Source organism: Panthera tigris, chromosome D3, assembly GCF_018350195.1.
Source record: "Panthera tigris isolate Pti1 chromosome D3, P.tigris_Pti1_mat1.1, whole genome shotgun sequence".
In the NCBI taxonomy this organism is placed as follows: domain Eukaryota; kingdom Metazoa; phylum Chordata; class Mammalia; order Carnivora; family Felidae; genus Panthera; species Panthera tigris.
The window spans coordinates 23,339,553-23,362,564 of record NC_056671.1 but is presented as its reverse complement, the minus strand read 5'-3'; the positions used below and the strand labels follow the sequence as shown (position 1 = coordinate 23,362,564).

At 46.6% G+C, this 23,012-nt stretch overlaps 1 protein-coding gene across 2 annotated transcripts in view; it reads right to left on the bottom strand.

Annotated features, from left to right (window-relative positions):
* The window catches only part of ASCC2 (activating signal cointegrator 1 complex subunit 2), a 40,638-nt gene extending 18,186 nt beyond the window's left edge, over positions 1-22,452 (bottom strand). The window contains exons 1-8 of one of the 2 annotated variants that reach the window (XM_042961851.1): positions 22,349-22,452; positions 17,683-17,780; positions 11,243-11,401; positions 10,702-10,872; positions 9,232-9,361; positions 3,873-3,940; positions 2,801-2,911; positions 1,603-1,715 (exon numbers count right to left, since the gene is read on the bottom strand). In XM_042961851.1, the coding sequence (XP_042817785.1) occupies positions 1,603-1,715; positions 2,801-2,911; positions 3,873-3,940; positions 9,232-9,361; positions 10,702-10,872; positions 11,243-11,401; positions 17,683-17,763 (833 nt within the window). In that variant the 5' untranslated portion in view covers positions 17,764-17,780; positions 22,349-22,452. The remainder of the gene's footprint in view (positions 1-1,602; positions 1,716-2,800; positions 2,912-3,872; positions 3,941-9,231; positions 9,362-10,701; positions 10,873-11,242; positions 11,402-17,682; positions 17,781-22,348) is intronic. The other variant, XM_042961852.1, reaches the window with a different exon arrangement.
* Between the last annotated feature and the right edge of the window lie 560 nt (positions 22,453-23,012).

Genomic DNA, 23,012 nt, shown 5'->3' with positions numbered 1-23,012 from the left:
CAAGTAAATGACTGAATGGACCGACGGCTGAGTGGACAGAGTTGGGTAGCTCCCAGAGGCTCCTGCGAGTGGTGGGAATAGATGATGCCTGGCAAGAGCAACAGCCAGAGGCCACTGAGAACAAGCCAATCCCCACTGTTGCCAGGCAACATGCAGGTTACCAGCCCAAGCCATGCACCCCTTTCTCACTGCACAAGGAGCAGACAGATGCTTGTGGTGCCAGCGGGCAAGGAGGGTCTCTCTCCCTATATCTTTCTTTACTCATATCCTCCTCTATATCTTTCCTCATCCTGGCAGGATCTTTCTAGAACTCCTTTCGAATAAATCTTCCAGGGGCTCCCTACTGCCTACAGAATAAAGGCCCCACTCCCCGCGAGCAAGTTCAAGACTCCTCACAATCTGACTTCTACCAACGTCTCTGGAGACTCTCCTTACCTGCTCCTTTTCCTACTGCCCCAGGCCCTGCTTCATCCCACTCCACTTCCTGGCACTCCCTGGACACTCTCTGGGCCTTCCCACCTGCACTCTGCCTGCCTGGAATGCCCTTCCTACCACTGTAATCTTACTCTTTCTGGAAGATTCCTGTTCATTCTTCCAGATGTCACTTAAAGACCATCTTAAAACCTCTTATTTCACCAGACGGAACTTTGCCTCCTTCCTCTGTGTTCCCTGAGCACTTCATAATATGGCCACAACAGCTGGCCCCACAAGTGAGCAAATCTGAATGTCTCTCTGTGTGTGCTCTAGACTAGATGCTGAAGTCCTCAGACCAATTCTTATTGTCTGTTACTCCCTTGTGCCTGCCCATGATAGGGGCTTTGAAAGAACAGAACTGAACTAACACTGCCCTATTCTTGGTTGGTGTTTTTTTTATTCCCTCCCCTACTGAGTTCTTGGCTAAAAATGGGAATGCTTCTAAAATGCAGGCTTGGATGGGGCGCCTGGGTGGCTCAGTCGGTTAAGCGTCCGACTTCAGCTCAGGTCACGATCTCACGGTCCGTGAGTTCGAGCCCCGTGTCGGGCTCTGGGCTGATGGCTCAGAGCCTGGAGCCTGCTTCGGATTCTGTGTCTCCCTCTCTCTCTGCCCCTCCCCCGTTCATGCTCTGTCTCTCTCTGTCTCAAAAATAAATAAAACGTTTAAAAAAAATAAAATAAAAAAAATAAATAAAATAAAATGTAGGCTTGGAAAGCCTGGGGGGCTCAGTTGGTTGAGCGTCCAACTCTTGATTTCAATTCAGGTCACTGATCTCACAGTTCATGGGTTTGAGCCCCGCGTCGGGATCTGTGCTGATAGCTCAGAGCCTGGAGCCTGCTTCAGATTCTGTGCCTCCCTCTCTCTCTGCTCCTACCCCACTCGTGCTCTCTCTCTCAAAAATAAATAAACATTAAAAAAAAATAACAAAAGTTAAAAAACAATAAACAAACAAACAAACAAATAAATAAAATGCAGGCTCCACACAAGCAGGAGCCTCATCTGTCGTCTTCACTGCTGTATGCCCAGGCTGGAAGAGGGCCTGGCACATTCTAAGTACCCAGTAAATATCTGCTGAATGAGGATGCCAACAAGAACCTCTACTTCAGCAGTCAGAACTACTACTGTACCTGTAACAGAAGTCATGTTTCTGGAAGGTTTGGCAAGCCAAAGGGAAGATATCCAGAAAGGCCCAGAGTGTAGTGCAGGTATCGCAAAGGTAGAGAACAATGTCTTTTAATTCCTGTTGCCAAAAGAAAACACTGCATTATTCTCCTCTGCCCCCATACACAGCTCTGTAGTGGGTCTGAGACAAAGTTGACAAAAGCCAGTGGGAGCCATCAGGCAGATACCTTGTCGGGGGAAGAGAAGACCAGATGTCTGTGCAAAGCCTGGTTGTTCCATCTCTAGGAGCGCGATCTGTACAAGTTACTCAATCTCCCTGCTTCAGGTCTTGCTACCTTAGCTCCAATGGGCATTGACCCAGTGAGCTCTGGGGTTACTTCTAGGTCTAGGATAATATAGTTCTCTCTTCTAAGCTGAAGGAGAACCACCCCTGAACCTGAAGACAACGCCTGTGGTCCCACACAGAAGGCACATTCCACTGAGGACAATAACAAGCCCATACCTTTCGTACATTTTGAAGAGGATGGAACATGGAATACCTTCTCATACACATCCCTGAGTCTCTTGACAACTCTAAAAACGAGGCTGAGCAGTTGTTAGGATCTCTGTTTTACAGAGAAGGAAACTGAGGTTCAGAGGGGTAAAATGACTTGTTCCCACAGTACTCAGTGTGTGTCTGTCTGAAACACTTGTTTAATGCCTATTTTCCCACAAGACTGGAAGCTCCAGGAGGGCAGCTCATGGCTGCCTCTTTCCTGCTCTATCTACTGTACTTTTAGCACAAGGCCTGATGCATGTCTAGGCTCCTTAAGTATTTACTCTCTCTCAGACTGTAAGCTCCATGAGAGCAGGCACATGTCTGCTTTTGCCTACTGTTTTATCCTGAAGGCTCAGCACATGCTGGGGGCTCCTCAGTATAAATTCGCTGAACGAACACAGGGCTCAATGAATAACACAAATGAGCTCATTGTGCTGAACTAAGTGAAGATTAAACTCCCATCCTCTGAACTCTAGTTCCCTGTTCTTTCCACTACTCCATAAATGAAGCTCCCAGAGGAAAAAAAAAAAAAGCCTGCTGATATGGTCTAAACCTGTGTGATGGGAATAACTGTTTATGGAGTTGGGTAAAAAGGGCCACAAGCATGGGAAGCAGCTGCCAGATCCCCTGCTAGCCAAAAAGGCTGGGCTGAAGGGTAACCTCACCAGGAGAGGCATGTCGCTGGGGGTCAACCGGCCCCTCTCCTCAAGCTTCTGGGGTGTGGCGCTGGCCCCATCCCCTTGCAAACCACAGTGCTGGAGGATATTGCTAAAAACCTGTGAAACACAAGAAAAGGCTCTCTCACATCCTGTCAACCAACAGCTGGAATTCATGACCTGCAGTCTGGGATGAGTGATCTGAAAGCTGTCTTGGAATCTCTGGAATATATGCTAGTGTTCCTATGAAACCAGAGACAATGATGGGATGCAGGGCAGAGTGGAAACTGTAAAATGGGAAAATGTAAAAATGGGGGTTATTCTTCTTACAGGACTGTGGTGAGGATTAAAAAGACAAAATGTACGGAAAGCCCCCAGAATCCTGCAGATATTACTTGAATGGATATGTTGGGCAAATGTATCATAATAAATAATTTAAGATACATACAGAAAAAAAAAAGAAAAAAATATATATATTTAGCAATATATTATATGTTTTGGATTCTCTGAAGATGGCAATATATGGAAACTATATTGAAATCAAAGGCAAATCAATGGTGAGGAGAAAACGGTCCATCATAAAATCGTGTAAGTCTTTAACCCATTGCACTGTCTTAAGTATGCTAGCACGTAACTACCCTAAAAGTTATCGTGAATAGTGGAGTCTCTTGGTGGTAGGATTATGGGTTAATCTTCCTCTTTCTGTTTTTTCTTTTCTTTTTCCATCATTTCCAAATTTTCTACAATGAACATTATTTTACAAAACAATTTTATAGAACTTTAAAGCTCTTATTTGAGAAACACAGGTATCTTAAACGGGTAACCTTAGAGACTTACGGCTGTTGGCGAACAGCACACAACTGAAGCCAAGCTCTTTTTGTATGAGAGCTAGACAGCCCTTAGATTTCAGTTCTGTTCAAGAGGGAAAAAGGGTGAATTTGAAAGTGTGTGCTAAGGGGCAGGACACAGTGACTGTCTGGAGATGGGGTTGGAGAGAGGTAGGGAGTAAGCATTTCTCCTGGGCTCTTCCAGGAAAGTCCAGGGTTGGAGAAGGGATCTGGGCAGGGCTGAGAGCTGGTACCTGAAGGATGGTGGGCATGGTTTCATCCAGGTCATTATAGTAACTTGGCTGCTGGATAAAGATGTTCCCTGAAAAGAGAAGAGAAAGGTAGGAATTGGGAAAAGATGGTGGGGGAGGAGAGGACACATTACAAATGGTTGCCAGCATATTCTGTGACCTTTCTCCCTTTTCCTAAGCCTGTCTGCACTAGAGCAGTCCTGGCCCCAGGCCCTGCTGGCACAGAGCTTTGGCCCAGCCTAGAAACTTCCCCAGCAAGAGGGAGGGACTTTACTCAGTACAATTTAACCTTTTAAGCACCTCTGCCTAGCAAATTACATAAAAGGCCTGCCCTGGTCAAACCAGCTCGCCCTGATGTCCCCAGGGAGTGATCACATTTGGGCACCGTGCCTTGTATGACAGCATTGGCTTTGGAAGTGGGAGTTAGTCATCCAGGAAAATTAGAAGATATGATCTCTTTGCTTAAGAAACCTGGAGGCTACAATCCAGGATTCTTGCCAGGCCACACCTCTAATAATGTGAGGAGACTCTAAGGAGAAATTTGTCTGGAAATTCTCTTACCCTCTGCTTTTGAATATGCTAGCCATATTAATCCATCCTCTTCCAAGGTGAGAGGCCTGAAAGACATCTCGAGCTAAGGTTACCACACATTTGCAGTTGTTCTTAAAAAACAAAACTCCTTTCCGAATGTTTACTACCTCCAAGTGCGGCTGCTGTGAGTGCGTAGGTTAGAGCATATGGTAACTGGAACAGTAACCAAGTGTTCCGGCTGCCCAAATGGCAAGGGAAGGAGAAAAAATCACAGCAAACTAGGAGGCATGACAATGCAAAATGCCAACACCCTTAAGAAGAGGCCAGGGTTCATCACCCCACCGTGATCCTAAAGTCTGAGGCTGAGCGACTGTCAGGATGTGCTGAATTCTACGAGTCCTTTGTCCTTGGGCAGGTGTGTCCTCGGTTTCCTTAATGAAAACCCTGCAGCCCTTGCCCCATCTCAGAGGATTTGAAAAATCAATGAGATCAAAGGCCAGATGGGACTGGGTGAGTAAGCAAGTCACTATGTAGCCGGACTTTCTGTAAACACTTTCTTGGATGCCACTTCATTGCTTCATTCCAGAAAACTGAGTTTTAGCAGCTTGAGCTTGCTCAGTGCATCCCACCTCCAGATGGGTGCTGACCCCTCAACCCATAAAGGTACTCCCTGACCATCTGTGCCTGCATCCTAAACTTGATAGCAGGGAGAGACTGAACTGTCTTGTCTCCCCACCAAACTCTGTTCTTTCTCACAAAACCCTCCTATCCAAAGGTATCCTCAAGGTCAAGTCAAAACTCCTGACCACAGCACAAAGGGCCATGAGAGATCTGGCCCCATTGGCATCTCCAGCCACCTTCTCCCCATTTCCTGCCTTGCATTCCTCTCTCATACCTCTTCAACCACAGAGAACAAGCCCCATCCCCTCCCTCCACCTGGAGTGACCTCTCAGAGCTAAGTCCACCCTAAGGCAGGTGTCACCTTCTCCAGGCAGTGCCTCCTGACCCAGGCGTTAGGAGCAGGTCTCCCTCCTCACCCCATACCACATGGTGGACCCCACCACATCCTGACTACCTGGCATGGGGTAAGGCCCTCTCTTATAATCCTTCTAGTGCTTAAGCCTGAGTAACAGGGATGTTTTACAAGCATCAAAACATCACATTTCACAACTGACTCTTTCCTCTCCTTTATCTGATCCAGTGACAGTGAAGTTCTGACTTTCAGTTTCACAAAGAAACTGTTAAGAAGGGACAACCTTCTCAGGCTAAAGCAGTATGGAAACCCAGAGAGGAAAAAAAAGTGGGGGGCGCCTGGGTGGCTCAGTTGGTTAAAGATCTGACTCTTGATTCTGGCTCAGGTCATGATCTCATGGTTCATGACTTCGAGCCCCACATTGGGCTATACACCGAGCGTGGAGCCTGCTTGGGATTCTCCCTCTCCCTCTCCCTCTCTCTCTGCCCCTCCCCTCCCTATGCTCACGCACGCACACAATTTCTCTCTCCCTCCTTCTCTCTCACAATAAACAAACTTAAAAAGAAAGAAAGAATGTGCCTGGATTGCTCGGTTGGTTAAGCGTCTGACTTCGGCTCACTCAGGTCATGATCTCACAGTTCATGAGTTTGAGCCCTGTGTTGGGCTCTGTGCTGACACCCCAGAGCCTGGAGCCTGCTGCAGATTCTGTGTCTTGCTCTCTCTGCCCCTCTCCTCCTCTCAAAAATAAATAAACATTAAAAAAAATTAAAAGAAAGAAAGAAAGAAAAGAAACCCAGGGTGAATGGAAGATATTGCCAAAGAGATCAGTGCAGTCCTTGGTGGGGCCAAGGCCTGATGAACTCCTGCTTTCGCAAAGAGGCTCCAAGAGTCTACTTGAAAGGCCCTGCTTTCAAAATTACACTTACTAATTCAGAATTATCAACCTTGAAATTAAAAAAAAAATCCGGGTGTGTGTACAGGTGGATGGGGGTGCCAGATAAGGACTGGGCTTCTGCCCAAAGGAAAATCAGCCAGTTCCCTTGTTCCTTCCTTTTCTCCCTTGTCAACCCTCTTCCTACAGCTGACCTGCTTTCCTCAAGAGCGTCTGTGGTAGAGAAACTGGAGGCCACCCCTTTATGTGCCTCCTGCTCAAGGGTTGGAAAGAGAGCTGCTGTGTGTGTGTGTGCATGCATGCATGCATACGTGTGTGTGTGTGTGTGTGTCTGCAGGCCCCTCCTCCATACCCCCCTCAATGCACACACCCCAGCACACACACAATGAAGGGGCTCTGTATGCCTTTCTTGTCCTCTTTTCCATTAACCACCCTCTAAGAGCCGAAGAAAGGGCTCTCTTAAATAAGTCAATTAAGGGTTCTCAATCTGGGGCTAAAAACATCCTAAAACACCTCAACATCTGTAAGGCGGTATGTTTTTCTGGGGACAAGATTTCATCTGATTCTCAAAGAAGTCAGTGACTCAAAAGATTAGGGGCTTTCTCATGCCACCCTTGCCCACCTGGAACTGTGGCCAGAAGTCTTCTCCCCCAGCATCTCACACCTCACAGATCTCTATGCCTCCACTCATAACCCTCTCCACCCCCCACCCCTCCCGAAGGCCCTTTCTCTGCACCCGACACCAGTTTTCTCCAGAACTGTTCAAACTTTTCCCTCCAGCTGAACTCCCTAAGCACTGCTTTATTCTGCCTCCAGGATGTCTTCTTCTCCCCCAGTAGCCAAACCAGGCTCTCACCTTCAAACCCACGCTGAAGCACTGGCCCCCTCCTCAGCCTCCTGTCACCACCCTCCCCACTGGCATGCTGCCAAATTAACCTTGATACCAGACAGCTCCTCCTTGCAGTTCCCATGGCCTCGTGACAGTAAGAGCTCACAGTCATCAGGCACTTGTAATGAGCCAGGCACCATGTTAATCCTCACAACCATCCTATGAGGTAGGTGTATCACTAGTCTTCCCATCCTTCAGATGAGAAAACTGAGGCCGAGAGAGGCTAACTGACTTGGACAAAGTGACACAGCCAGGAACAGAGCTGGGGTGTGAATTGGGCAGAGCCTGCTTTCTGAGACACCAAGCAACACTGCTCCCCAAGTGCTAAAGACTGACATGGAGCCCTCCCTGAAGTGGCCCCAGCTTTCCCTTCCCCATTTCCTGCTGCTGTCCTCCCGGAATGCTCCGCTCTAACCAGACTGGCCTAATAACTGTTTCTCTAACTAATCATGCCTGTTTTTGCTCACTCACCCCATGCCCTCAGTCCACAGTAACATTATGAAGAGTCTTTCTCTGGGAAAGTCAAAGAAATGAACTGATGATCAGGGAACAATTAGATTTGAACGGGAAATCAGAGGCTGTTCCAATGAAAAGGCTGGATGTGAAATTTCATATATATTATGCTCTGATATGGTTCTGAAAAATATAGAGAGACAAGACTGGAAGGAAATAATCACCAAATGATTGTCTCTGGGAGCAGGAATTTGGTAATTGCTTTCTTGCTTTTTTACATTTTATATTCTCCCCAAATTTTCTAAATTAATATATATTATCTTTATTATTACCTTTATTATTAGGAGGAAGGAAGGAGGCAAGCCATTTCAAGGGATACCTTAGCTTTGTAATTGGGCATTTAGAGGACTATGTCCTATAATCTCAGAGGAGAGGCTGACAGTGGTGTCCTGGGTGAGCACCTCTTTGTGTCCAGCCCAATGCCATCAGCTGTGGTTCAAAGAGGAATCCACTGGCTGGAGCGCTTGGGTGGCTCAGTTGGTTAAGCGTCCGTCTCTTGGTGTCAGCTCAGGTCATGATCTCACGGTTCATGAGATCCAGCCCCACATTGGGCTCTGTGCTGACAGCATTAAAACAAATCAGAGAAGAATCCACTGGGGCATTGTTCCCTCTGTCACATCCTAACCAAAGCTTCAGTCTCTGATGGAACCTTCCAGCCCACTGCTTTTTTTTTTTTAATGTTTACTTATATTTGACAGAGAGAAAGCACATGTGTACACAAGCAGAGGAGGGGCAGAGAGAGGAGGACAGAAGATCCAAAGGGGGCTCTGTGCTGTCAGCAACAAGCCCAATGTGGGGCTTGAACTCACAAACCACGAGTCCATGACTTCAGTTGAAGTCGGACACTCAACCGACTAAGCCGCCCAGGCGCCTCTGGCCCACTGCCTCTTGACGGGATCCAACTGCTGAAGTCATTCCTTTCTCAACCCAAAAGAGTCCTCTCTGAACTCTGTCTCCATCTATTCTCAGCAACAATACAAATCATGACATTTTGGGGGCAGCCCCATTATCCTTGAAGCAGGGAGGGATGAAGAGCAAGAGCTCGAGAGTCAGGCCTATGTGACATAAATCCCAGCTTGGCCACTTATTAGTCATGGCCTCTCAGGCAAGTCCCTTATTTTAACCTCCATTTCCTTGTCTGTAAATAATGGTGATTACAGTGTCACATCACAGGGCTGCCGTGAGGATCCATTAAGATCACTTAGGAGGAGCACTCAGCAGAGTGCTGGGCCCCCAGTGAGCACTCACATAGAGGTTAGCAATCACTGCTGTTCTACTCTCACCACCAAAGCAAACTTCCTCACTACTGCAGCTGTTTGGCATGTGGCCTAATACTAAGATCCTTAAGGGACCGTGCGATACAGTGTTGTCTCCACTCCCCCATGGCCACCTAGTCGCATCTTTCAGAGTTGACACACATATACCTGCAAGGTCATACCCAAGCCCCATCCACCGCTACAGCTCTGAATCCCCCGGCGCTCATCTAGGTGCCACCTTTGGGATGTCTAGTTTGGCATGTGGGGGCCATCTCTGTGCAGCCCTCTAGGCCCTGTGCCTTACGTACCTATCATCTTCTGGAGCAATGGCGAGTTGCCTTTTCCAAAGAGCACGCAGAGATCCAGGATCTTTGGGATGTCAAACAGGAAGTTATTGTAGAGGATTTCTCCAAATGCAGAGGGGGAAATGAAGTGATCCTAAGGAACAGTACAGAGAGGGAGGATGAGAGACTGTCTGAAAGCATATCTTTGTGAAGTAACAGCAAACTCACAAGAAACAACAGGGGACTGGCTCATAAATGAAAGCCCGTACACTCTGTGGACATATCTGGGCCTTATATATTGGCCTAGAGGTACAGCTATTCCTCATTTTAATGTAAAAAGAAGCAAAAATACACTATAAAAAGTTGGTTGGCATTCATTCTAAAATATTTATGGGTTGCAGCACCTGGTTGGCTCAGTAGAGCATGTGACTCTTGATCTTGGGGTCATTAGTTTAAGCCCCACATTGGGCATAGGGCTTACTTTAAACTAAAAATAAAATATTTACAGGTAAATTACCATGATGTTTAGAATTGCTTTAATATACTCAAGGAAAATACTCCAAAAAAAAAAAAAAAGAAAATTAAGGGGAAGAAAGAAAATAAGATTGGCAAAATATTGATAATTATTAAAGCTGGTGATGGGTATGTAGGGTTCCTTATGCTTTTGTATATATTTGAAAATTTCTATACTACAAAGTTAAAAAAAAAAAAAGCAAGCTCCTATTGTAAAAATAAATGTACATACACACACACACACACACACACACACACACACACACACACACATCTAAAGGAAAAAAAATTCCCTGAAGGAATATGCACCTTAACGGTGGTTATTTTCAGGGAAAGGGATTTTTCTTTCTGTAATGTTTGAGTTGTTTAGAGACAGCATGATTTTTCAAATTGGAGGAATAAAAGTAAATGTTTTTAAAAAGCACATACAAGTAGGGGGCCTAGGTGGCTCAGCTGGTTAGGCGTCTGACTTTGGCTCAAGTCATGATCTCACGGTTTGTGAATTGAAGCCCCACATTGGGCTCTGTGCTGACAGCCCAGAGCCTGGAGCTTGCTTCAGATTCTGTGTCTCCCTCTCTCTCTGTCCCTCCCGTGCTCGTACTCTGTCTCTCTCTGTCTCTCAACAATAAATGAATGTTTAAAAAAAAAAAAAAAGCAAAAAAAAAAAAAGCACATACAAGTTCCTTTAACAAATCAGGATCAATGTTTTCAACCCTCTGAAGCATAAAAAAAGGCAGTTACATGTCAACTAGCAAAGGGGCCTCGGCTCCCATTGATGAAAATACTTGATGTAATACAGACCCAGTGAATTTGCGGATAAGACGGGTAGCACAGATTTCTTCCCCAATGGTAGGAATAAAGGCGGAGGGGAGACAAAGAGGAAACGTGATACTTCCAGAGCCTTCCTTCCCAGGGGCGGGAGAGTCTGGCACAGAGGTGTCGGGTGGCAGGTAGCACCCCATCACGGGATCAGGGGCTTACTTTGGATTCCTTATGAGTGGACATGCGGAGGAAGGTGAGGAAAACACTTCGATGGAGCCGTTTCTGCATGTCAACAACCTCAGGGGCCGGGGCCACCCACTCGTCGAACTTTCGGGGGACATAGCGCAGATAGGAGTCCAGGCACTTCTGCAGGGTTTCATCGAAGATAACCTATGCCAGATGACAGATCAGAGCAAGGATTTGTCACTAAGGCCCAAGGGCTTGTGGGTGGACTGTGCAGGGGCTCATGGCCTACCAGCCCTGGCCTAAGGCAAACACTCCAACCCCAAGGGACTAAGGAGGTATGAATGAGCCGGAGGGCTAAACACAAGTTTCTAAAAATGACACGTTGGAAGGCGTTGTGTAAACATCATTAAGATCGTGATACAAGACAGAACAATCCAAACCACACTTTGCTGTTAAGGATCCAGTGTAAGAAGTAGAGAGAAAAGCATCTCCTAGGGGGAGAAAAACAACAACAGCAACCAACCAACGGCATGTCATGTGCTTTGTCTTAGTGTTAATTTTGATAGAATGTTACCTGGCACCAGAATTTATCGTGAGGCAAGGCCAGGAGCCAGTCGAGGTCATTGGCTACGAAGGTGGCGCGTTCCAGGTACTCCTCCACTAGGGCGGGAATGTTGTCTTTAGGGGGCGGTTTGTATAACACAAAATACCGGTCTGCCTTCTGCTCGGGGTGCTACGGATCCAAAAACCACGTGTTAACGTGGCAGAGGTTAGTCAGCGAGGGCCCATTTGCCAACCCACAGCAATGACAACACTTGGCTGTTCCAACCGGTGACCCTCCAAGGAGTTTTTAAGCATAAAGAACCAAGTGTCTCTAACAAAGGGGGCTTGGTTGCATCCAGGGAACACTAGGCAGGCATTCAAAACCATGTGTTTTGGAGGATATTTAATGACACGGGGAAAGGTCAAGGGAAGAGAAAGCAGGATATGAACCTATTTAATATAACCAGTTTGGGGATTTTTAAAGAAATATATATATTTACACAGGTTAAAAAAAGTGGCGGTGGAGTGGGGGAGTAACAACCCAAAACTAATAGTGATTACCTTTGGTGGGGGGTAATTAGGACTTGAATATATTTTCCAATTTAAAAAACATACACGTGTATTACTTTTTAAGTTATTTTGTAATTACATGAGGGAGACACATATTTTCTTTCAGAAGTTACAACCCTGCTGAGAAGGAGAGTCTCCTGGGACGATACTCCCCGTGTCCCCATGTCCTCCCAGGGGTGACCACTCACCATCCAGTAAGTGTCCCTGCAGACCTTTTCTAGGCTTTTAGGGGAAAATATACTCATAGAAGGTATTTCAGATCTGTTTTCATCTTTCTTACATAAACAGAATCATACTGTATGTATCATGCTGTATCCTTCTTAGAATCAGAGACAAAAAAAAAAAAAAAAAAAAAACCTCGGGAATTTTTTTCTTTTAAAGATGCTAATCCAGGAACATGGCAGGTCTCAGCTTAGAATTCATAAGTTCTTTCTTCCAACCCTTACCTTGCCATGAACAAACCTTACTTTGTTCACCTTAAAGAGATGAGCTCAGTTTTCTCCCCTGACTACATAAGGGCTGCTTTCTCCAGGGGAAGTGGTAATAGGAGGAAGGCGGGGCAACATCTCAGTGGTTATCAACCACAATCCACCCATTTCCAGGTCTGTCAGTCCAGGGGGACAGGAAAATCATGACTGATTGGTCAGTTTTCTCAAGAACCCCCTATGTCTCCCTACTGCCTGATGCAAGTCTTCAAACTGTGGTGTCTTTGAATCACACAAGGATTCCTTGGGGGCCAGCTATGAGAGGAGCCTTCAGAATCCCTCCCACTGAAATCAGAATTTAAGGGACGCCTGAGTGACTCGGTTAAGCGTCCAACTTCGGCTCAGGTCACGATCTCATAGTTCATGGGTCTGTGAGTTTGAGCCCTGCTTTGGGCTCTCTGCTGTCAGCACAGAGCCTGCTTTGGATCTTCTGTCCTCCTCTCTCTCTGCCCTCTCCTGCTTGTTCTCTATCTCTCTCTCATGATAAATAAAAACTTAAAAAAAAAAAAAGAAATCAGGATTTATACAGTGGGCTTCCAGGTGCAAATTTTTTGAAAAAGGAAATCCTGCTGACTGAAACAAGTTCAAAACAACTCTCTAGGATCTAAATTCATCTCCTTGATTTCCAAGCTCTTCCCCTCCTCTATCTGTTGTCATTTCTCCTCTTAGGTCACTTTTTAGGCAGGGCTACTCATCACCCCCTACTCCTCTGACAGATGTGTACGTGCACACACACCCTGAAATTCTACCTTCCTTGCGATCCTACAAACATTTACTTGTTGTGTGTCATGTGCATGTTCATGTACATGAAGAAAACATCCACGTGCTCACAGAGCCTATGCTCCAGAGGGGCAGATGCACATCTAAGCCATCAAGGGAGCACAAAACAGAGGAAGTGACAACGCAAACCTGGCATAGATACCGTGGGAGTGCAAAAGGTACCTAGAGATACCTACAGGACAGGGGACAACTGTACCTAGAGGACAAGGGACAACTTCCCAGAGCAGGCAGCATCTAAGCTGGGCCTCTGAAATTGAGAAAGATTTTTAGATGAGAAAAATGGTATTTTATGGAGGGATAAAAATGGGCCATGAAATAAAAGGGAACTAGAATGCACTAGGTGGTGGGAAATAGATTTGGAGGAAGAGAACACTGGAATGGTGCTAATAAAAGCCAACACCTGGGGCACCTGGGTGGCATCTGACTTCGACTCAGGTCATGATCTCAGGGTTTGTGAGTCTGAGCCCCACATTGGGCTCTATGTTGACAATGTGGAGCCTGCCTGGTATTCTCTCTCCCTCTCTCTGCCCTTCCCCAACTTGCACACATGCATAATCCCTCTCTCTCTCAAAATAAATTAATTTAAAAAAACATAAAAAAAAAAAGCCACCACTTAACAAGGACCTGCCCAATGCCGGGCTACTGAGTAGGTATGTCCCACAGCCTATTTCTTTTTTATCTACAACTACTTAAAAGGGAAATAGTATTCTCCCCATTTTACAGAGGAGGAAACAAAGAATCAGTAAGGTTCAGGAATTCTGCTAAGGTCACAGGGCTAAGGAGGCAACTGAGACAGGATCTGAAGCAAAGCTTATGCTGCTGATGGACTGAATGACCTACAGTACCCATGTGCCATCCTGGTCTCCCTCTTTATCCTTCTGAGCCCAGCTCTGACCTCATCTCCCCAACTCCCACCCCTAACTAGGTTAGGGATTCACCTGGGATCCCCTAACACTTGCCCTCTATGCTTCCCCAACCATAGCACCTGCTGAACTATATCAAAAGTACTTCCAGATCAGTGGTTACTACAGATGGGGAGAGAAGAAAGAATGGATCACAGAAGGGCACAAAGAAACTTTTGCGAGTGGTAGAAATGTTCATTATCTTGATTACAATGATAGCTTTGTGGGTATATACTAGTGTCAACACCAACCAAATTTATACTTTAAAGTATGTGCAGCTTAGGGATGCCTGGGTGGCTCAGTCGGTTAAGTTTCCGACTTCGGCTCAGGTCCTGCTGTCACAGCTTGTGGGTTTGAGCTCCGTGTCGGGCTCTGTGCTAACAGCTCAGAGCCTGGAACCTGCTTTGGATTCTGTGTTTCCCTCTTTCTCTGCCCCTCCTCCACTTACGCACTCTCTCTCTCAAAAATAAATAAACATTAAATATGTGCAGTTTAGTGTCCTTCAATGACACCCTAATAAGGTTACGTAAAAAGGGAGGGCCTGCCTTCTGTCTCCCCCACTAACCTGTAGGTCTCCAGAAGCCATCTGGGCTTCGCTCACCACAGCATTCCCAGTCCCTAGAATAGTGTCTGGCATTGAGCCAACTCTCCGTATATATTTACTGGCTGGCTGAAGAATGAAGGTGTGTAATGAAGGACCAGATCCCACCAAGTTCTTTGAAGGACCTTGAATGCCAAATTCAAGAGTGGGGACTTTATTCTGTAGGTAACAGGAGCCACGGGAGATTTCAGGGCAGAGAGCAGCAGGCTCCAGCTGTATCTTCCACCCTTCAAGCCTGGCTCAGGTCCCACTTGCTCTGTGAAGCTTTCTGGACATTCCCTGCCCATCAAACTTCTGTTCTGCTTATCTTGATAAGAAACTATTTTATACATCTCTCCAAATGTTCCCCTACGTGAGTCCTGTCTTCCTCAAGGGGCTCATTCACTCATTTGGGCCCAAGACTTTATTTCTTTTGGATTTTCAAGAGCACCAAGTGTGTGCTGTGTGTGCAGTTAGCTACTCAATAAACATTAGCTCCACCCATCACCCTGCAAAGGCAGCGTGGTGGCTACCCCTTGGCTAGAGATCTCCTTGTCCTAAGTTGGGACTAAAGAGACAAATATACAGGGACGCCTGGCTGGCTCAGTCAGTTAAGCGTCCAACTCTTGGTTTCGACTCAGGTGATGATCTCACAGTTTGTGGGATCGAGCCTCGGGGTGGGCCCCGCGCTGATGACACACAGCCTGCTTAGGATTCTCTCTCTCCCTCTCTTTCTGCCTCTCTCCCACTTGTGCTCTCGCTCTCTCTCAAAATAAATAAATACACTTAAAAAAAAAGAGAGACAAATACACAGTGGGTAAATATCCTTCAGCATGGTCAATAAGACCACTCCTTGATCAGGCAGCTGTCTCCCCTCAGCTCATCCTTCTTCCCACCCTACTTCCCATTCGAAGCTTCTGCCACTTGTCACTGTTGTCATCATCACCATTATTGACTACTTACTATGTTCTGGTCACATGGCCAAGTATGTGTGAGATTTAACGCAAAGCTTGTGAGCCTTAACTCAATGATACTGCTTACACCCGAGTCACTGGTGGTTGGTGTAGGAGTCAGGCTCTCTCAAGACTCCGGGACAGTAAGTATACTTGGGTCCTCCTTCCGGGTTCATCCTTCTCCCACTGCTCTGCCCAGCTAGTGCTTATCCCCCCTTCAATACCTGGTTCAGGATCCCCTTCTTTCAGGAAGCCTTCCCTAGCTGTGCATGCCTCCCCCCCGCCCCCCACCACCACTCCCAAGACCTCCCTGCCCTACAGTCCTTCAGTCTGGATCAGTGGCTTGGGCTCTGCACCCACATAGCCACCTGGACTTCTATCACAACCCTGATCACACTATAGAGAAACTACTGGACTCCTTTGCTCTTAGTCCACACACCCCTCAAGGCCAGGAACCATGTCTATTTTCTCTGTAGCTCCAGCATCTGACACAAAGCCTGTCTGGAGTTCTTGACTCATTTACTGAAAGTTTCCTGAGAGAAATGCACCCGGCACTGGGAAACCAGAATGAAGGGAAGGGACCAGGTCCCTGTTCTCATGGAGCCCACAGCCTAGCAACCCAGGTATTAAGTACATGGAGAAGGACTGAGATGGAAAATCAGAGTCAACTACTTAAGAAGTCAGTCTCCACCAGCCCAACAGAACTGTGTGTGTGTGTGTGTGTGTGTGTGTGTTTAATGTTTCCTTAAATTTATTATTGAGAGAGAGAGAGAGAGAGAGCGTGCATGCGCGCACAAGCGGGGAAGTGCAGAGAGGAAGACTGAGAATCTCAAGCAGCTCCGCGTTGTCAGCACAGAGCCCAATATGGGGCTCAAACTCACAAACCGTGAGATCATGACCTGAGCCGAAATCAAGAGTCGGACACTTAACCAACTGAGCCACCCAAGTGCCCCAGAACTTTCTGTGTTAATGGAACTGTTCTATACCTGTGCTAACAAATACAGTAGGCATTCACCACATGGGCTATTTTAATTTAAATTAACTAAAATTAAATAAAAAATGCAGTTCTTCAAATTATCCACATTTCAAATGTGCAATCCCTCTATGTGGCGAATGACTATTGCACTGTGGCTACCATACTAGGCAGAACAGTTCCAGATTTTCTGATAAACACCCTCCTCACATAAAAAGGTTATGAAAACAAACCCACAGGCTTTATAGCAGAAAGTTTAAGGGTATGAGAGTCAGTCTAGCTGGGCTCCCATCCTGGCTCCCCTAACTTCCTAGTTCTGTGACCCTGAACTTTCAGTTTCCTCATCTGTAAAATGGGGACAATCAAAATACCTACTCACAGGGCCATGGTACAGCTTAAATGAGATAATCCAAGTGAAGTGTTTAGAAAGATTTGGCCCAGAGAAAGTGCTCTACAAATGTTAAGTCATATTACTAAAGAGTAGTTAGGAAATAATAAGAAGCCATCCAGAAAGCAGGAAATAAAATATCAAGCTCTTGTTTCCCACGACTTTACTCGAACCCCCCTAGAAAATACTTCCTCAATACTTGAGCTTGTTCAAGGAAGCTCACATTCTTGGGAAAACAGTAAGTGGGTACGGGGACTCTAGTCCCCACGTCTGTCTCCTTCAGCAGCCTGGCACCTCTCCGTAGCCCATATCTCACTCTGCAGCTCACAGCCTCCTTATTTTTCAGTCTCCCAAGCCCTGCAGAGTTGGTATGTGGCAGGTGGCGCTTAGCCCATTGCAATAAAAGACAGCCTGACCTCTGAAACTGGCGTTCCCCCTTAAGTGTGGATAATAGGTGAGACAGCTCTGAAAAAGGCCTACCTGAAACCTGAACACTTCCCACAGGGTCAAATCCCCAAACCAGACTTTGGGCTAGATCTTTTTTCTAGGCCAGCTCAGGTTGAGTCAGAACTGCCATCAGACTCTGATTCAAAATGAAATGCTTTGGAGGAAAGGTGTGGGGTGGCAACATGGAAAATACTACTCAAATTCAAGCTGCTGCTCAGAAAGGAAACTTCTGCACCGGGTCTGGAAGGATCTAGTAGTGTCCCAGCTACTGAATTACTATTGACTGTGGCCCTCGGGTCATTCTTGGAACAGATAAAGGAGGAATTTGCTTTTTGCTTCTGAAATTGCAAGAATGATAATATCAGGCTGAACAGCCTCAAGGTACCGGCTCACCAGCGCTGGTGAAGTCCTCAGTTTTCCTGTCTTCAGGTCCGTGTGGGTGATCTGGAGTTGGTCCAAGGGCAGAGATGGCATTGTGCTGTGTGACCCTCCTGTAAGGAATATGGATGGGAAGAAGAGAGCAGACACATAGGCTCCTGGTGGAAGGAGCCTGCTCTGGAACTGATCTCAGAGCCAGGAGAGAGGCTTCACCCTCTGGCCTCAGGAGGCTCCTGAGTTAGTCCCTGAAGACCCAGTTCTTGTACCTACTAATTCAGACAGAGGTGACTTTTCTGCCTAATGCTGGAGTTCTCAACTGAGGAGGAAAACACTCCCCAAGTGACTTCTGATATATTCCCACTGACTTTGTGTTGTATCGGCTAAAAGTACATTATTTTGGGGGACACCCGGGTGGCTCAGTTGGATAAGCGTCCGACTTCGGCTCAGGTCATAGATCTCACAGTTCGTGGGTTCAAGCCCCACATAGGGCTCTGCTGACAGCTCAGAGCCTGGAACCTGCTTCAGATTCTGTGTCTCCCTCTCTCTCTGCCCCTCCCCTGCTCATGCTCTGTCTCTTCTCAAAAATGAATAAACGTGAAAAAAAAAAAGTACATAGATTATTTTCATTATGGCTCCAACTCTGGTGGTCCCTCTGAGCTCTGTGAAGACAGTGCCTGGGCTCTCCTTCTCTTGCTATCTTTTCTGTGACAGGCCTCATACAGAGTTGGTCTCATCAAATGTTTGACTCGTCAAATGAGTGACTGAATATGAGGACACTTTTCTTAAGAATTGGCAGTCTTTTGAGGGAATGGAGTCATGAGCCTTTCCTCACTCACTTATAGAGAGTTTTAATATTTTACAACCTCCTTAGGCTTCAAGGAAAAAGGACATGGATGAACAGAAGGACCAGAGAGGACAATGGAATTCACAGAAACCTGCCAGTGTGAGCTCTTTTCTGCAGAGGCCCAAACCCACCTCAGAGCCAGTGAGTGGCAGACATCATGTCTCTTGTCTTCCCATCCAATGTTCTGTCCATAATTCTACTTGGCCTGACCCACAGAAGGGACATGCATATTGGCTGAATCATGGAACAGAAGTGAATCGGGCCCCTAATTCACTAATGGAAGACATGCCATAAAAGGCCAGCACAGTCTCAATGACAACATAAAGCCATATTGAGCCTGGGATGAGGAAACCATCTGTCACCTCCTGAGAGCCTCACAGATGAGGTGAGGGGCTCAGTCAGCTATGAGTTACAGGGAGGCCTGTATCTCAGATATCAGGCCAGGCTCTGGGGTTATTAAGACAGACTGATAATGCAGGGTCTCTGCCCCACAGGAGCTTACAGTCCAATAATTACAATGATAATGGCAGCAGCAGCAGCAGCAGCAGCAACATGCTTATCATATGCTGGTGCTTTTCCTAGGCCTTTTCTCAGCATTAACATGCTTGGCATATATTAATGCTCATGACAACTCTAAGGTTGAGTCTATTTTTATCCCCATTTCATCAATGTGGAAACAGAGGCTCAGAGAAGATGAGAAACTTTCCCTAGGACTCAGTAGTTGGTGAAGCTGGCTGGCTCTTAACCATTAGCTGTACTGAGTCTAGTGATAGTGTAGCTGAACTTGGGTGTTGCTGTCAGGAAAGCATTTCTAGGGAGCCTAAAGGATCAGGAAAGCCTGAATTGAGTCTTGATAGTGGCGATTAGCCAGGAAGAAGGGTGCTCCAGGCAGAGGATACAGCAAGAGCAAAGGTAAGAAGGTAGGAAGCAGCTTGGTACATAAAGGATCTTAGTTCATGGGCTGTTTTAAAGACTGTGAAGATACCCATTATAAAAGGATGTAAAAGAGAGAGGACCACTCTGTCTAGTCCTCAAGGCTTATTCCAGGTCTAGAATCTCAGTGGGTCAGATATGTCGTCCCTGCACACATGAAGTGGCCTCAAAATAATCACAAGGTGAAGTAATGAAAGGGGCTTGGGTAAGTTTTCACCTTTCAGCTTTGCAAAATGATAATGTACACATGTTGTACGTACATTATTTTTTTTTTAATTTTTAATGTTTACTTATTTTTGAGAGAGAGAGAGAGACAGAGTATGAGTGGGAGAAGGGCAGAGAGAGAGAGGGAGACACAGAATCAGAAGCAGGATCTAGGCTCTGAGCTGTCTGCATACAGCCTGATGTGGGGCTCGAACTCACGAACCATGAGATCAGGACCTGAGCCGAAGTCGGACGTTTAACTGACTGAGCCACCCAGGTGCCTGCACATACATCATTTTTAATCAAGTTACTATCTTACTAGCCTCTCACAACCCAGTTAAGCACAACAAGGATTATTATGCTCAGATGTCCAAAGAGGGACTTCGATTTGCTCGAGGCAGATACATTAGTGGCCAAGTTGAAACTGAAGCCCAGACCTTCTGCTTTAGCACCTGGGTCTCCTGTGCTGTACTAAAAATATTTATTTCCTAACCCCCTAGTGATGCTGGGAGAGCAGCTGGGAACACCAGGGGTCTGCTCACCAGTGCAGAATCTAAATGACTCACAGGCCCTGTTCTTTCCATATTCACATTCCAAAGACGGTTGTGGGAGTGTCCAATGTAGGGACCTAGGTTGGGGAAAGAGCCATAGTAGGTGGTGGCTCTTTGTCCTTTAAATTCTAAGCCACAGAGACCAGGCCTAGATGGGTAGAGACAGCTACCTGATTTCAGAAGAAATCCACTCATACAAGCCAGTGCCTATAAAGGTGGTTCAGACCCAGGCTGCTGTGGTGGTTAAAAGAGAGCTTTATAGTTTTGCAGCCTGGGTTCATATCCTGGCTCCACCTTTTCCTACCCATGTTTGAGACCTTGAGACAGTTCCTTAAACTCTCTAAGCCTTGATTTCCTCACCTGTAAAACTGAGATGTGAGAAGAATCGATGGTAAGTGTTCAACACAGTACTTGGCACATAATAAGCACTCAATAAGGTTTGCTTGTGATTACAAGTCCCAACCATAGGCAGGACACTTGGGACTTCCTCATTTACTCACCAAACACTGACTGAATACATTCTGGGTCCTAGGCATATAAATGATTATTCAGTGTGATCAGAGCTGTAATAGGAAATATCCAAAACAAGCACAGCAGAGAAAGGGAAGATGACCCATAACTGGTTGTTGAAAGATAGGAAGGAAAGATGGGAAGGAAGAACATTCCAAGCAAAGAGCAAGTGTGAACAAAGACTCAGAACCAGTGGCTTTGAAGGAAGAGGGAAACATTTGGCATGGCTGAAAACACAAGGTCAGGAAGGGGATGACAGAAGTAGAGATGAGGTTGGATAGGAAAGGTGAAGACATTTTACAAAGAGCCTCCAGGGCTCCTGGGTGGCTCAGTTGGTTAAGCCTTCAACTCTTGATTTCAGCTCAGGTCACGATCTCACATTCATGAGATGAAGCCCCAAGTCAAGCTCTGTGCTGACAGCACAGAGCCTGCTTGGGATTGTCTTTCCTTCTTTCTCTACCCCTCCCCTGATTGTGCTCGTTCTCTCTCTCTCTCTCTCCCTTTCTCTCTCTCTCTCAAAAAAGAGAGCCTCCAATGCTATGCTAAAGATTTTGGTCTTTCATCTGAAGGCAGTGAGGAGTCATTTAAGTAGAGAAGAGATATAATCAGAAAGAAAAGACAATAACCTGGTGGCAGAGAGACTGCCTATGAACCCTTGGAGAGCAAAGACCATATTAATGATTAATGATTAGTCATTTGTGATCACCTACTATGTGCCAAGCATTGAAGCCTGGCAAATACCAAGGTGGACAAATAATAGACTTGGTCCTGCCCTTCATAGACCTTACAGTCTTTATGGGAAAGACAGATATGAATTGAATAGCCATACAAACTAGTTATACCATGATGTATGCTATGTAGGTCAGGCCCCTGGGGCTGTGACAGCATTTTAACAGAGAGAACAGTTGAGGGAGGGAGCATGTCAAGGAAGATTTGAGTTTCATCTAAAGTATGGGTAGAAATTAACTAGGCAAAGACTAGACTCTAAGTTCCCAAAAGGCTCTAAGTTCCATCTGTGCCCGCCAGTGCATCCTTCATGCCAAGCAGGGCAGCAGAAGCCAAAACTTAGAAAAAGGCTTTCTATAGAAGGTGAGCTTGGTGCAAGCACCAACTACAATAAGGCCTGGGAGCATTGCCAGGGCTACCGCTGCCTCAGTTTCTCTGTCTGTCATCATCCTTCTGGTCTCAATTCAATATTACTTTCCTCAGAGATGTTCGCAGACAACCTGACCTAAAGTATTCACTCCGCAGTTACTGGCATATCTTTCATTATCTTGTGCCTTTATTTGTCGCTGTCTCCTGCCACGTGTTTGTCTTGCTGTTTGTATCCCCAGCGCCTAGATCTGTGCAGGAGGCGCTAGACATGTATTTGTTAACGAATGAATGAACTCTAAGGAAACTGAAACCCAGAGTGAGAGTAGGAGGCCTGTGACTCGTCCAAGGTCACTCTGGGGCTGAGCCTCGAACCCGAGACTCACGGCTCTGGCGGCCTGGCCTCAGGGGCGACTCACGGCCCCTGGGGCAGCGTCAGTCTCGGCCCCGCCAGGCAGGCGGAGAGGCCCGCAGCCGCCGGGGGCATGGCCGCGACTCCTCCCAGACCGGATGCCCCCTATTCGGCAGGGCCCAGCCACGCACTCACCTCGGCGGCTCCACTACCGGAGCTGTGCCGCCCCCGCCGCCGCCGCCGCCGCCGTCCACGGTGACAGCTCCCACTGCGCCCACACTTCCGGGGTCAAACGGCGATTCCGCAGGCGCAGACAGGAAGCCTCGGCCCCGCCCCCGCCCCCGGTGCTAACTGCCTTAGAGAAGCCGGACCCGTGGTCACGCCCCCAGCCTTAAGACTCCGCCCCCACAAGGAACAGGCCCGACTGTAACGACGCGCCCTGCCCCCTCCTCTCTCCCTAGAGGTTCAACCTGTTGGAAAGTATTGTACCTGGCTTTACAGAATCTCAGGTTTCCACCTCCCTCCTAACCTTCTCAGTCATTGTTTTACAAATTTAGTCCAAAAGAGTAGTTTTAACAAGTCAAAAGCATAAACATGGTGTTGAGCAGAAAAAAGCAAAGTGGTACAGACTCAAATTTTGTTGATAGGAACTTCTAGGACAGGCAAAACTAGTGAGTGGTGATAGGTTTAGGATGGTGGTTATCTCTGGGGCTCATGACTGGAAGGGGCCACAAGTGAGACTGGGGACATTCAGTAGGTGTGTTCAATTTGGAAAAGTCATCAAATTGTACACCTATGAGTTGTGCACTTTCCTGTGTGTGTGCAATGCAAAAAGGTTTTTTGTTTTTGTTTTTGTTTC